Raw genomic sequence first — 13,406 nt, 5'->3', positions numbered from 1 at the left:
ATTACCTGTGAGTGGTTCTGGTTCTGACTGCGGTCCGTTCTGTCCTTAGGAAGCGCCGTGGTGCTCTGAACGCCAAGCAGCTGCAGTACTTGGAGAACTACAGACCCAAACTCTGCCTGCGCTCCAAAGATGCTAACGGACAGAACTGCTGTGTCCAGTAGGGTCCAACCGGACCCTGTGGTTCTGGATGAACGTGGAACCTTACCAGAACCTCTAGCAGAACCTCACCAGAACCTTTTCCTGACTTCCTACAAATATAATAAAGCTTCTCTGCCTGGAAAACTGTTTGGCTTTATTTCACCTGCAGCCAAAGAGGGTGGTCCGGTCGCTCAGGGAGGGATTTTATTGATCCGTTCATCAGAACCATTTAGTGGGTCGGGAAAGGAGAACAGCAGAACTCACTGAAATTCTCCAAAGCAGCAGCTGATCAGATTCAGAAGGTTCTGCTGCCGTCACAGGTTGGGTCGGGTCGGGTCGGGTAGTGGAACCCACTGTTCCTGGTTCTGAATCCTAGCGGTGCTTCTAGCTGTAGGTCCTGGTCTTCAGGTTCTAGCGGGTCCAGGCTTTGGGACCACTGAGCCACGGTCCAGTTCTGGTCCTGGATAAGATGGTTCTGATGTTAACACCATGGAGGAGATAGAGAACCACCTCCTAGCTCCGTCTGGCTGGTTCTCCTCTCAGACCCTGGGTGGGCTCCTCCTCCTTCCCCGGTGCTTGGAGAGATTTTCTAGGTTTTCCTTCCACTCAACTTTCCAGCCAGCTGGGTTCCTCTGTGCTCAGCAGGGTGGACCTGCACAGAACCTTTCTACCTAGGGGGCAGACTGGGATCTAGTCTTCTAGCTCTAGGGCCCATCGGCTGTGAAGCACAACCAGACAGCCAACAGAGAGATGAAGCTCCTGGTTCTGCAGGCAGGGGGCGCCGTCCAGCCCACTGGAAACCAGCATCCAGCCTCTTCACTGCAAAAACTAACTACAAATAAATGATTTTAAGTGTTTTTACCCTAAATAGGAGCAGATAAATAATGCAGTTTAAGAAAAAATACTTATTTAGAATCCTTTTTTTGAAGCTTACTAACAGTTTTCAGGAGACTTCTCTAGTTTCAGCAGCTAGAACAGGATCCTCCAGGCTCCTCAGGAGGAGGAGAAGGAGCAGGGTTGGGGGTCGTGGTGAGCGGAGCTGTGACCCAGTTCAGAGCTGAAGGCTCTAACATTCTTCAGTCCCTCAGTCTGTGCTGTTAGTTCAGGAGGACCGAGAGGGAGGCGACTCAGGAAGGGAGGGAGAGGAAGGAAGGGAAGGAGGGGTCTGCTGTTCAGGAGCTCACAGAGGAGCTCAGGAGGTTCAGATATCTGCTTGGACTCGAGGAGGAAAGAAGAAAACTGGAAAAACCAACAGAGGAGGAGGAGAGGAGGTGCAGTTTCTCCCCCTCAGAGAGCAGCAGGAGAGGAGGTGCAGTTTCTCCTCCTCAGAGAGCAGCAGGATGTTACCGGTAAGTTTCTCTCCTCTGACGTGTCGCTCCAACAGAAGCGCTGCTTTCTAGCAGCTCAGAAGTTCAGCCTGTTTCTGAAACAACAGCAAAGGTTCTACTGATTGGGGGCCCAGGGTCAGAGACCCCAGGGTAGGGACCCCAGGGTCACGAGCCCCAGGGTCAGAGACCCCAGGGTAGGGGCCCCAGGGTCAGAGACCCCAGGTCAGAGACCCCAGGGTAGGGGCCCCAGGGTCACGAGCCCCAGGGTCAGAGACCCCAGGGTAGGGGCCCCAGGGTCAGGAGCCCCAGGGTCAGGGGCCCACAACTGTAACCAACAGGCAGCATTTTTTTTTTTTTGGTTCTTGGATGAATGTTGGCAATATGGCAGAGCACCCAGGGGGGCAGCCTGGGGGGGCAACAGTAAACCAAAGCCTGTCTGGACACTTTGTTTACAGAGATACTATATATTAGCCAATCATGTTGCAGCCCCGGTGGGGCCGGTGGGGGGGCTCTCCTGTTTCCTAACAGCCTTAACATGAAATAATGAATGATAAGAAACATTTCCTCAAGCATTTAGGACATCATCATGATGTCATTATGACACCATTTCAACTAAATTCACTTCCTCAATATGAATGACTCCTCTCCCTCCTCTGGTCATGGACGCCTCCTTCCTCCCTCCGCTCCTTCCTCTGGTCATGGATGCCTCTGATGGACGTCCTCCTTGGCCAAAGGACTGATCAGAGTGTCCGGATAGACCCACAGTGTCCATGATGGTCCCAGTAGAGATCAGAGTCTGACCCAGATCCAGGACTCTTAGGGCCCCTGGGGGCCACAGAGCAGGGCGGGGGGCCCATGGAATACAGGTCAACCAGGCTGACGGTGTGGATCTCCAGGGGCTCCAACCTTATTTCCTGAAGCTGGAGGTGCTAGAACCAGATAAGGGGGTCCGTCCAGCTTGACCCCCAGGGGCCCCAACAATAGAAACTGTTAAACCTGCAGGCTGACTGGAAAGGAAGCGACCAGTGCGCATCAGAACAGCTGTGTCGGGTCCGGTAAGGTCGTATCGGTTCTGGTAGGGTCGTATCGGGTCAGGTAGGGTCGTATCGGGTCAGGTAGGGTTGTATCGGTTCTGGTAGGGTTGTATCGGTTCTGGTAGAGTCGTATCGGGTCAGGTAGGGTCGTATCGGGTCAGGTAGGGTTGTATCGGTTCTGGTAGGGTCGTATCGGGTCAGGTAGGGTTGTATCGGGTCAGGTAGAGTCATATCGGGTCAGATAGGGTTGTATCGGTTCTGGTAGGGTCGTATCGGGTCAGGTAGGGTCGTATCGGGTCAGGTAGGGTCGTATCGGGTCAGGTAGGGTTGTATCGGTTCTGGTAGAGTCGTATCGGGTCAGGTAGGGTCGTATCGGGTCAGGTAGGGTTGTATCGGTTCTGGTAGGGTCGTATCGGGTCAGGTAGGGTTGTATCGGGTCAGGTAGAGTCATATCGGGTCAGATAGGGTCGTATCGGGTCAGGTAGGGTCGTATCGGGTCAGGTAGGGTCGTATCGGGTAAGGTAGGTTCATATTAGGTCAGGTAGGGTCGTATCGGTTCAGGTAGGGTCGTATCGGGTCAGGTAGGGTCGTATCGGGTCAGGTAGGGTCGTATCGGGTCAGATAGGGTCGTATCGGGTCAGGTAGGGTCGTATCAGGTAAGGTAGGTTCGTATCGGGTCAGGTAGGGTCGTATCGGTTCTGGTAGGGTCGTATCGGGTCAGGTAGGGTCGTATCGGGTCAGGTAGGGTCGTATCGGGTCAGATAGGGTCGTATTGGGTCAGGTAGTGTCGTATCGGGTCAGGTAGAGTCGTATCGGGTCAGATAGGGTCGTATCGGGTCAGGTAGGGTCGTATCGTTTCAGGTAGGGTCGTATCGGGTCAGGCAGGGTCGTATCGGTTCAGGCAGGGTCGTATCGGTTCAGGTAGGGTCGTATCGGGTCAGGTAGGGTCGTATCGGGTCAGATAGGGTCGTATTGGGTCAGGTAGTGTCGTATCGGGTCAGGTAGAGTCATATCGGGTCAGATAGGGTCGTATCGGGTCAGGTAGGGTCGTATCGTTTCAGGTAGGGTCGTATCGGGTCAGGTAGGGTCGTATCGGTTCAGGTAGGGTCGTATCGGGTCAGGTAGGGTTGTATCGGGTCAGGCAGGGTCGTATCGGTTCAGGTAGGGTCGTATCGGGTCAGATAGGGTCGTATCGGTTCTGGTAGGGTCGTATCGGGTCCTTTCCCCCTCCTCTTCCTCCTCTGGTCATGGACGCCTCCTTCCTCCCTCCGCTCCTTCCTCTGGTCATGGATGCCTCTGATGGACGTCCTCCTTGGCCAAAGGACTGATCAGAGTGTCCGGATAGACCCACAGTGTCCATGTTGGTCCCAGTAGAGATCAGAGTCTGACCCAGATCCAGGACTCTTAGGGCCCCTGGGGGCCACAGAGCAGGGCGGGGGGCCCCATGGAATACAGGTCAACCAGGCTGACGGTGTGGATCTCCAGGGGCTCCAACCTTATTTCCTGAAGCTGGAGGTGCCAGAACCAGATAAGGGGGTCCGTCCAGCTTGACCCCCAGGGGCCCCAACAATAGAAACTGTTAAACCTGCAGGCTGACTGGAAAGGAAGCGACCAGTGCGCATCAGAACAGCTGTGTCGGGTCCGGTAAGGTCGTATCGGTTCTGGTAGGGTCGTATCGGGTCAGGTAGGGTCGTATCGGGTCAGGTAGGGTTGTATCGGTTCTGGTAAGGTCGTATCGGGTCAGGTAGGGTCGTATCGGGTCAGGTAGGGTTGTATCGGTTCTGGTAGGGTCGTATCGGGTCAGGTAGGGTCGTATCGGGTCAGGTAGAGTCATATCGGGTCAGATAGGGTCGTATCGGGTCAGGTAGGGTCGTATCGGTTCAGGTAGGGTCGTATCGGGTCAGGTAGGGTCGTATCGGGTCAGATAGGGTCGTATCGGGTCAGGTAGGGTCGTATCGGGTAAGGTAGGTTCATATTGGGTCAGGTAGGGTCGTATCGGTTCAGGTAGGGTCGTATCGGGTCAGGTAGAGTCATATCGGGTCAGATAGGGTCGTATCGGGTCAGGTAGGGTCGTATCGGTTCAGGTAGGGTCGTATCGGGTCAGGTAGGGTCGTATCGGGTCAGGTAGAGTCATATCGGGTCAGATAGGGTCGTATCGGGTCAGGTAGGGTCGTATCGGTTCAGGTAGGGTCGTATCGGGTCAGGTAGGGTCGTATCGGGTCAGGTAGGGTCGTATCGGGTCAGGTAGGGTCGTATCGGGTCAGGTAGGGTCGTATCGGGTCAGGTAGAGTCATATCGGGTCAGATAGGGTCGTATCGGGTCAGGTAGGGTCGTATCGGTTCAGGTAGGGTCGTATCGGGTCAGGTAGGGTCGTATCGGTTCAGGTAGGGTCGTATCGGGTCAGGTAGGGTCGTATCGGTTCAGGTAGGGTCGTATCGGGTCAGGTAGGGTCGTATCGGGTCAGGTAGAGTCATATCGGGTCAGATAGGGTCGTATCGGGTCAGGTAGGGTCGTATCGGTTCAGGTAGGGTCGTATCGGGTCAGGTAGGGTCGTATCGGGTCAGGTAGGGTCGTATCGGGTCAGGTAGGGTCGTATCGGGTAAGGTAGGTTCATATTGGGTCAGGTAGGGTCGTATCGGTTCAGGTAGGGTCGTATCGGGTCAGGTAGGGTCGTATCGGGTCAGGTAGGGTCGTATCGGGTCAGATAGGGTCGTATCGGGTCAGGTAGGGTCGTATCGGGTAAGGTAGGTTCGTATCGGGTCAGGTAGGGTCGTATCGGTTCTGGTAGGGTCGTATCGGGTCAGGTAGGGTCGTATCGGGTCAGGTAGGGTCGTATCGGGTCAGATAGGGTCGTATCGGGTCAGGTAGTGTCGTATCGGGTCAGGTAGAGTCATATCGGGTCAGATAGGGTCGTATCGGGTCAGGTAGGGTCGTATCGTTTCAGGTAGGGTCGTATCGGGTCAGGCAGGGTCGTATCGGTTCAGGCAGGGTCGTATCGGTTCAGGTAGGGTCGTATCGGGTCAGGTAGGGTCGTATCGGGTCAGATAGGGTCGTATTGGGTCAGGTAGTGTCGTATCGGGTCAGATAGGGTCGTATCGTTTCAGGTAGGGTCGTATCGGGTCAGGTAGGGTCGTATCGGTTCAGGTAGGGTCGTATCGGGTCATGCAGGGTCGTATCGGGTCATGCAGGGTCGTATCGGTTCTGGTAGGGTCGTATCGGGTCAGGTAGGGTCGTATCGGGTCAGGTAGGGTCGTATCGGGTAAGGTAGGTTCATATCGGGTCAGGTAGGGTCGTATCGGTTCTGGTAGGGTCGTATCGGGTCAGATAGGGTCGTATCGGGTCAGATAGGGTCGTATCGGGTCAGGTAGGGTCGTATCGGGTCAGGTAGGGTCGTATCGTTTCAGGTAGGGTCGTATCGGGTCAGGCAGGGTCGTATCGGTTCAGGCAGGGTCGTATCGGTTCAGGCAGGGTCGTATCGGGTCAGGTAGGGTCGTATCGTTTCAGGTAGGGTCGTATCGGGTCAGGTAGGGTCGTATCGGGTCATGCAGGGTCGTATCGGGTCATGCAGGGTCGTATCGGTTCTGGTAGGGTCGTATCGGGTCAGGTAGGGTCGTATCGGGTCAGGTAGGGTCGTATCGGGTAAGGTAGGTTCATATCGGGTCAGGTAGGGTCGTATCGGTTCAGGTAGGGTCGTATCGGGTCAGATAGGGTCGTATCGGGTCAGGTAGGGTCGTATCGGGTAAGGTAGGTTCATATCGGGTCAGGTAGGGTCGTATCGGTTCTGGTAGGGTCGTATCGGGTCAGGTAGGGTCCTATCGGGTCAGGTAGGGTCGTATCGGGTCAGATAGGGTCGTATTGGGTCAGGTAGTGTCGTATCGGGTCAGGTAGAGTCATATCGGGTCAGGTAGAGTCATATCGGGTCAGATAGGGTCGTATCGGGTCAGGTAGGGTCGTATCGTTTCAGGTAGGGTCGTATCGGGTCAGGTAGGGTCGTATCGGTTCAGGTAGGGTCGTATCGGTTCAGGTAGGGTCGTATCGGGTCAGATAGGGTCGTATCGGGTCAGATAGGGTCGTATCGGGTCAGGTAGGGTCGTATCGGTTCAGGTATGGTCATATCGGGTCAGATAGGGTCGTATCGGGTCAGGTAGGGTCGTATCGGGTCAGGTAGGGTCGTATCGGGTCGGTACTCTCTCAGATGCAGAGGTGTCATGGTCGTGTCCATTACCTGCAGACCCAGAGGTGGCTGCAGCCGTCCGCTCCCTCCACCTCTGACCTTCCTCTGAATCAGCTGCTCATGTTGTTGTTTTGCAGTCAGAACTTAATCCCAGACAGTCTCCTCCATCATCTGGAGTCACCATCATCTCCTGTTCCTGGGCGCAGATCCAGGCCCTGCAGCTGTCGGTGAATACAGACCCTCATTGAGGTTCTAGATTGAACTTTCTTGCTAATCTTCACACAGCTGCTGATGACAGCAGACTGGGCAGGACTCCTAATCCTGCCAGTTTCAGTTTGGTTTGCTGCTAAGCTGGCAGATCTTTGGTCTGGATCAACAGTCCAGCAGGTTGTCTCATCATGTTGGATTTTCTGAAGAACTTCAGGCATAAAAAGACCTCAGAGATCAGAGTCTGTTTCTATGTAAGACAAGCTACCAGTGGTCAGTCTAAGACACTAGCTCTACCTTTTCCACCAATCATTTTATTCTGCAGATAAACTTTTGAAATTTGGTGTAATGATGCTCCTCCTCCACTCTGACCCTCTCTCTAAGGAGGAGCCCAGCCTCCCTGCAGAGGAGGATCCAGGATCTGGTTCTTTGGGCCCTGGTCCAGATAAATGACTATAGGTGAGGGCAGGAACGTCGACTGCCTGCTAAATTAGAGCTTTGCTTTTTCTCCCTGAACCCCAGCGGAGTCGGAACTGCAGCTCTCATAGTTTATGGCTGTTAGAAGATCCAGCTTCTACTAAACGGATCCATTGGTTACTGAAGGTTTTGCAGATCCGAAGCTGTGTCCTAGTGGTCTGTGGAGATGTTTGGCCCGCCCCTTCCCAATCTCTCAGTTGATGTTTGTGGATGATCAGCAGCTCCTGCTGTACAGACCTGTCCAGTCTGTAACTGTGACTTCATCTGGAGTCAGTCAGCTGTTATTATGGTGCTTACCTCAAATGTTTGTCATACAGAAATAAAAAACAGTTTGCTCCATAATGACATGTTATCCTTTCATGACTCATCACTTGGTCTAGCAAACATTTTAGACGGACTTTAGAATGAGAGGCTGCTGCTAGCAGCAGAGCTGCCCATTAAAGTCTAACCAGGCCCGGTAAAGTCTATCCAGGCCTGGTAAAGTCTAACCAGGCTTGCTAAGATCTAACCAGGTGCGGTAAAGTCTAACCAGGCCCAGTAAAGACTAACCAGATCCAGTAAAGTCTATCCAGGCCTGGTAAAGTCTAACCAGGCGCAATAAAGTCTAACCAGGCCCAGTAAAGACTAACCAGGCCAAGTAAAGACTAACCAGGCCCGGTAAAGTCTAACCAGGCCCAGTAAAGACTAACCAGGCCCAGTAAAGACTAACCAGGCCCGGTAAAGTCTAACAAGGCCCGGTAAAGTCTAACCAGGCGCAATAAAGTTTAACCAGGCCCAGTAAAGTCTAACCAGGTGCAGTAAGTCTAACCAGGCCCGGTAAAGTCTAACCAGGCGCAATAAAGTCTAACCAGGCCCAGTAAAGACTAACCAGGCCCAGTAAAGACTAACCAGGCCCGGTAAAGTCTAACCAGGCCCAGTAAAGACTAACCAGGCCCAGTAAAATCTAACCAGGCGCAGTAAAGTCTAATCAGGCCCAGTAAAGTCTAACCAGGCCCGGTAAAGTCTAACCAGATCCAGTAAAGTCTAACCAGGACCAGTAAAGTCTAACCAGGTGCAGTAAAGTCTAACCAGGCCGGGTAAAGTCTAACCAGGACCAGTAAAGTCTAACCAGGTGCAGTAAAGTCTAACCAGGCCGGGTAAAGTCTAACCAGGCCCAGTAAAGTCTAACCAGGCGCAGTAAAGTCTAACCAGGTGCAGTAAAGTCTAACCAGGCCCAGTAAAGTTTAACCAGGCCCGGTAAAATCTAACCAGGCGCAGTAAAGTCTAATCAGGCCCAGTAAAGTCTAATCAGGCCCGGTAAAATCTAACCAGGCGCAGTAAAGTCTAATCAGGCCCAGTAAAGTCTAACCAGGCCCAGTAAAGTCTAACCAGGTGCAGTAAAGTTTAACCAGGCCCAGTAAAGTCTAACCAGGTGCAGTAAAGTCTAACCAGGCCCAGTAAAGTTTAACCAGGCCCAGTAAATTCTAACCATGTCCAGTAAAGTCTAACCAGTCCCGGTAAAGTATAACCAGATCCAGTAAAGTCTAACCAGGCGCAATAAAGTCTAACCAGGCCCAGTAAAGTCTAACCAGGTGCAGTAAGTCTAACCAGGCCCAGTAAAGTCTAACCAGGCGCAATAAAGTCTAACCAGGCCCAGTAAAGACTAACCAGGCCCAGTAAAGACTAACCAGGCCCGGTAAAGTCTAACCAGGCCCGGTAAAGTCTAACCAGGCGCAATAAAGTCTAACCAGGCCCAGTAAAGTCTAACCAGGTGGAGTAAGTCTAACCAGGCCCGGTAAAGTCTAACCAGGCCCGGTAAAGTCTAACCAGGCCCAGTAAAGACTAACCAGGCCCAGTAAAGACTAACCAGGCCCGGTAAAGTCTAACCAGGCCCGGTAAAGTCTAACCAGGCGCAATAAAGTCTAACCAGGTGCAGTAAGTCTAACCAGGCCCGGTAAAGTCTAACCAGGCGCAATAAAGTCTAATCAGGCCCAGTAAAGTCTAACCAGGCCCGGTAAAGTCTAACCAGATCCAGTAAAGTCTAACCAGGACCAGTAAAGTCTAACCAGGTGCAGTAAAGTCTAACCAGGCCGGGTAAAGTCTAACCAGGCCCGGTAAAGTCTAACCAGGCGCAATAAAGTCTAACCAGGTGCAGTAAGTCTAACCAGGCCCGGTAAAGTCTAACCAGGCGCAATAAAGTCTAATCAGGCCCAATAAAGTCTAACCAGGCCCGGTAAAGTCTAACCAGATCCAGTAAAGTCTAACCAGGACCAGTAAAGTCTAACCAGGTGCAGTAAAGTCTAACCAGGCCGGGTAAAGTCTAACCAGGCCCGGTAAAGTCTAACCAGGTGCAATAAAGTCTAACCAGGCCAAGTAAAATCTAACCAGGCGCAGTAAAGTCTAATCAGGCCCAGTAAAGTCTAACCAGGTGCAGTAAAGTCTAACCAGGCCCAGTAAATTCTAACCATGTCCAGTAAAGTCTAACCAGTCCCGGTAAAGTATAACCAGATCCAGTAAAGTCTAACCAGGCCCAATAAAGTCTAACGAGGCCCAGTAAAGTCTAACCAGGCGCAGTAAAGTTCAACCAGGCCTGGTAAAGTAACCAGATCCAGTAAAGTCTAACCAGGCCTGGTAAAGTCTAACCAGGCCCAGTAAAGTCTAACCAGGTGCAGTAAAGTCTAACCAGGCGTGGTAAAGTCTAACCAGATCCAGTAAAGTCTAACCAGATCCAGTAAAGTCTAACCAGGCCCAATAAAGTCTAACCAGGCGCAGTAAAGTCTAACTAGGCCCAGTAAAGTCTAACGAGGCCCAGTAAAGTCTAACCAGGCGCAGCAAAGTCTAACCAGGCCTGGTAAAGTCTAACCAGATCCAGTAAAGTCTAACCAGGCCCAGTAAAGTCTAACCAGGTGCAGTAAAGTCTAACCAGGCCTGGTAAAGTCTAACCAGATCCAGTAAAGTCTAACCAGGTGCGGTAAAGTCTAACCAGGTGCAGGGTTAGGGTTAACTGTCACAATGGGAGTGGAAGTTTGACATGACCCAAATACAGACACAAGCTTGACACAAGAGGGCAAATAGGAAATATCGAGAACTCAAAGGCTACTTTTACACTGCAGGCCTTCATGCTGAATTCCGATTTTTTGTGAAATCCGATTTTTTCGCGTTCCCGTTGATATTTCCAACTATATGCGACTTGTATGTGATCTCCTGTGTGAATTGCAGTCATACAACGCAGGTGTCCCGAATGCACAGTAAAGGACGCAATGACGTCACAGGCCTGCATGGTCTTTTTTCCAGAGGTAAACATGGATGGTAGTGCCGGCTCGCATCTAGCGGTCTTTTCCAACCATAAAATCACAATCTTTTCATTATGGTTAAACATAAATGCTGCTCTCTGCATCATCATCTACCATGGTTGTTGTTTTCTGTGTAGCAAGATGCAGAATGGTGACCTTTGTCGGGTATTAATGGCATTCAGGCCGGATGAATGCGACCTGGCCGTTCAGACACAGGTCGCATTTGAAAAGTTCAGATTCTAATCAGATTCAGGACCACATAGCCAAGTGGCCTGGGTCGGATTGGAAAAAATCGGATCTGTGTTGTTCAGACTGCCATGAAAATATCAGATCCAGGTCGCATATGGGCAAAAGAAATCGTATGTGGGTCACATCAGGCTGCAATGTGAACGTAGACAAATACAATCAAATATACCTAGAACTCAAGAATGAAAAATAAGACCAATGAGAACTCAGAGATAAAACTTAAACAAAACCAAAACCATGACAATACCCCCCAACTTAAGGGCGGATTCCAGGCGCCCTAAAAAGTCCAAAAACAACCCAGTCATGGTGGGCGGAGGGGGGACCAGGAAGAAGGGCAAGAAACAAAAAACAAAAACAGAGTCCAAACAAAAAACAACCCACTAAAGGTGGGTTAGGACAAGCAAAGTCTCCTGGAGGCAAGCCCTGATGCCAGATACGAGGCAGAGGATCTCTGGAGGACAGCGACGAAGGGGGACTTCTGGAGGAGGTCCATGAGGACACCGTCTCAGGAAACACACAGCCAGGCCGACGAGCACCAAGCCAGCTCCCATGCCAGAGGATGAAGAGAGCACATCCAGCCAGTCGCGGTCAGAGAAACAGGACTACACTGGAAAACAGGCCAAGCTCCAACATCTAGAAACAAAGGTGTTGATGGCAGCAGGACAGCTGATATTTCTCTCCAGGATGGAGTCACAGCCAAACAGGAACAGACCAGATGAAGCTACTATGAGAAAAAGCAGAGAGAGCAGAACGTTAGAGATTGAACTAACAGATTCTGCAGAGTGGGAGGACAGAGATAGAATGAAGCAGAATGATGAAAAAGGGGTCCCTATGTCCTCCAGCAGTCTAAGCCTATAGCAGCAGAACTATAGAGATAGCTCAGGATAACCTGAGCCACCCTAACTATAAGCTTTATCAAAAAGGAAAGTTTTAAGCCTAGCCTTAAAAGTAGACAGGGTGTCTGCCTCACGGACTAAAACTGGTAGTTGGTTCCACAGGAGAGGAGCCTGAGAACTAAAAGATCTGCCTCCCATTCTACTTTTAGAAATTCTAGGAACCACTAGTAAACCTGCAGATTGAGAGTGAAGTGCTCTGTTAGGAACATAAGGAACAATCAGATCTCTGATATCAGATGGAGCTTGGCCATTTAAGGCTTTATATGTGAGAAGGAGGATTTTAAATTCTATTCTGGATTTAACAGGAAGCCAATGAAGAGAAGCCCGGATAGGAGAGATATGATCTCTCTTTTTCATTTTCATCAGAACTCTGGCTGCAGCATTTTGGATCAGCTGAAGGCTTTTAACTACAGTTTGTGGACTTCCTGATAGTAAAGAATTACAATAGTCCAGCCTTGAAGTAACAAATGCATGGACTAGTTTCTCAGCATCACCCCTGGACAGGAGATTGCTCATTTTTGCAATATTCCTCAGATGAAAGAAGGAAATTCTAGAAACCTCTTTGATCTGGGATTTAAATGACAGGTCCTGATCAAAAATAACACCAAGATTTTTTACTTTATTATCTGAAATCAGTTTAATCCCATCCAAATGAAGTGACTGACTAATCAGCTTCTTTTTCAGAGACTATAAGTTCTGTTTTGTCTGCATTCATTTTATCATTATTATGTTCAGGTTAAAGGAATAGAGTGTTGGGAATGACTGGGAATCAATGGGAGTCATGGTCATGGTCCTCACCACATATAGCCAACCAATTGTGTGTGTTAATGATGGACTGGACTGAGGGGGAGAGGAGGAACCAACCCTGCAGGATTAAACGTGTTTGTGGATCCATGGTTGGAGCGTCCGTGTTCTCCTATCCCAGATTACCCTAAATCTATCTCAGCCACTGATCTGTCATGACATCATGACATCAGCGCGGATGTCATCGGGGGGCAGCTCTCCCCAAACACCTTTCTACAGCAAAGAATGCTCAGTAGGGTTTAGAGCTGAAACAATCGGATGAATAGATTATTGAAATAATAATCAACTAATTCAGAAATCGATTCATCATTAACTGGACTATAGAGACTCTAAACATGCATTTAGCAGACAGAGTGACCTGCTTAGAGCAGCAATTATACCAAGATTGTACAAAAATGTATAAATATTTGGCCTTTAAGATAAAAATAAACGTTCTCCTCTGTCAGTCTGCTCTATAATCCAGAACGTTTTAGTTTAACCTGGTTTCATTTTGTAAAAAATTCTTCTTTAAGGAAACTTTGGCTATTGGATTATTAATTGATCAATCGAAAAAGTTATCGACAAATTAATTGATTAGCAAAATAATAACCGTTAGATGCAGCTGTAGTAGGATTATGATGCTTCCTGAGTGGTTACCATGGCAACCCCTCAGCTTAACAGCTGCTGTTAATAAAATCCTACTGACCTGTGGTGTCCAACAAGTGATCAGTTCATGGGCCGTTGGAAAAACTGATTGAGTCTTTAGGACAGTGGAAGCGGGACTCACGTTTGAGGGGGTTCTTGTCTTTCCTTGATCCAGTTGGTGTGGGTTTATCCAGAGAAAAGGGAAC

The 13,406-nt window shown here is 50.3% G+C and overlaps 1 protein-coding gene across 2 annotated transcripts in view; it reads left to right on the top strand.

Moving 5' to 3' along the window:
• The first annotated feature begins 1,304 nt into the window (after positions 1–1,304).
• Positions 1,305–13,406, top strand: part of LOC119777333 (apoptosis-stimulating of p53 protein 1-like) — a 66,694-nt gene continuing 54,592 nt past the window's right edge. For both annotated transcript variants that reach the window (XM_038276165.1, XM_038276164.1), the window contains exon 1: positions 1,305–1,487. In XM_038276165.1, the coding sequence (XP_038132093.1) occupies positions 1,479–1,487 (9 nt within the window). In that variant the 5' untranslated portion in view covers positions 1,305–1,478. The remainder of the gene's footprint in view (positions 1,488–13,406) is intronic.

The sequence above is a fragment of the Cyprinodon tularosa genome, unplaced genomic scaffold, assembly GCF_016077235.1.
Source record: "Cyprinodon tularosa strain WSP-4 unplaced genomic scaffold, ASM1607723v1 ctg1222, whole genome shotgun sequence".
NCBI lineage: Eukaryota > Metazoa > Chordata > Actinopteri > Cyprinodontiformes > Cyprinodontidae > Cyprinodon > Cyprinodon tularosa.
The sequence above is the reverse complement of the archived record's forward strand: the minus strand, read 5'-3'. Positions and strand labels throughout refer to the sequence as shown.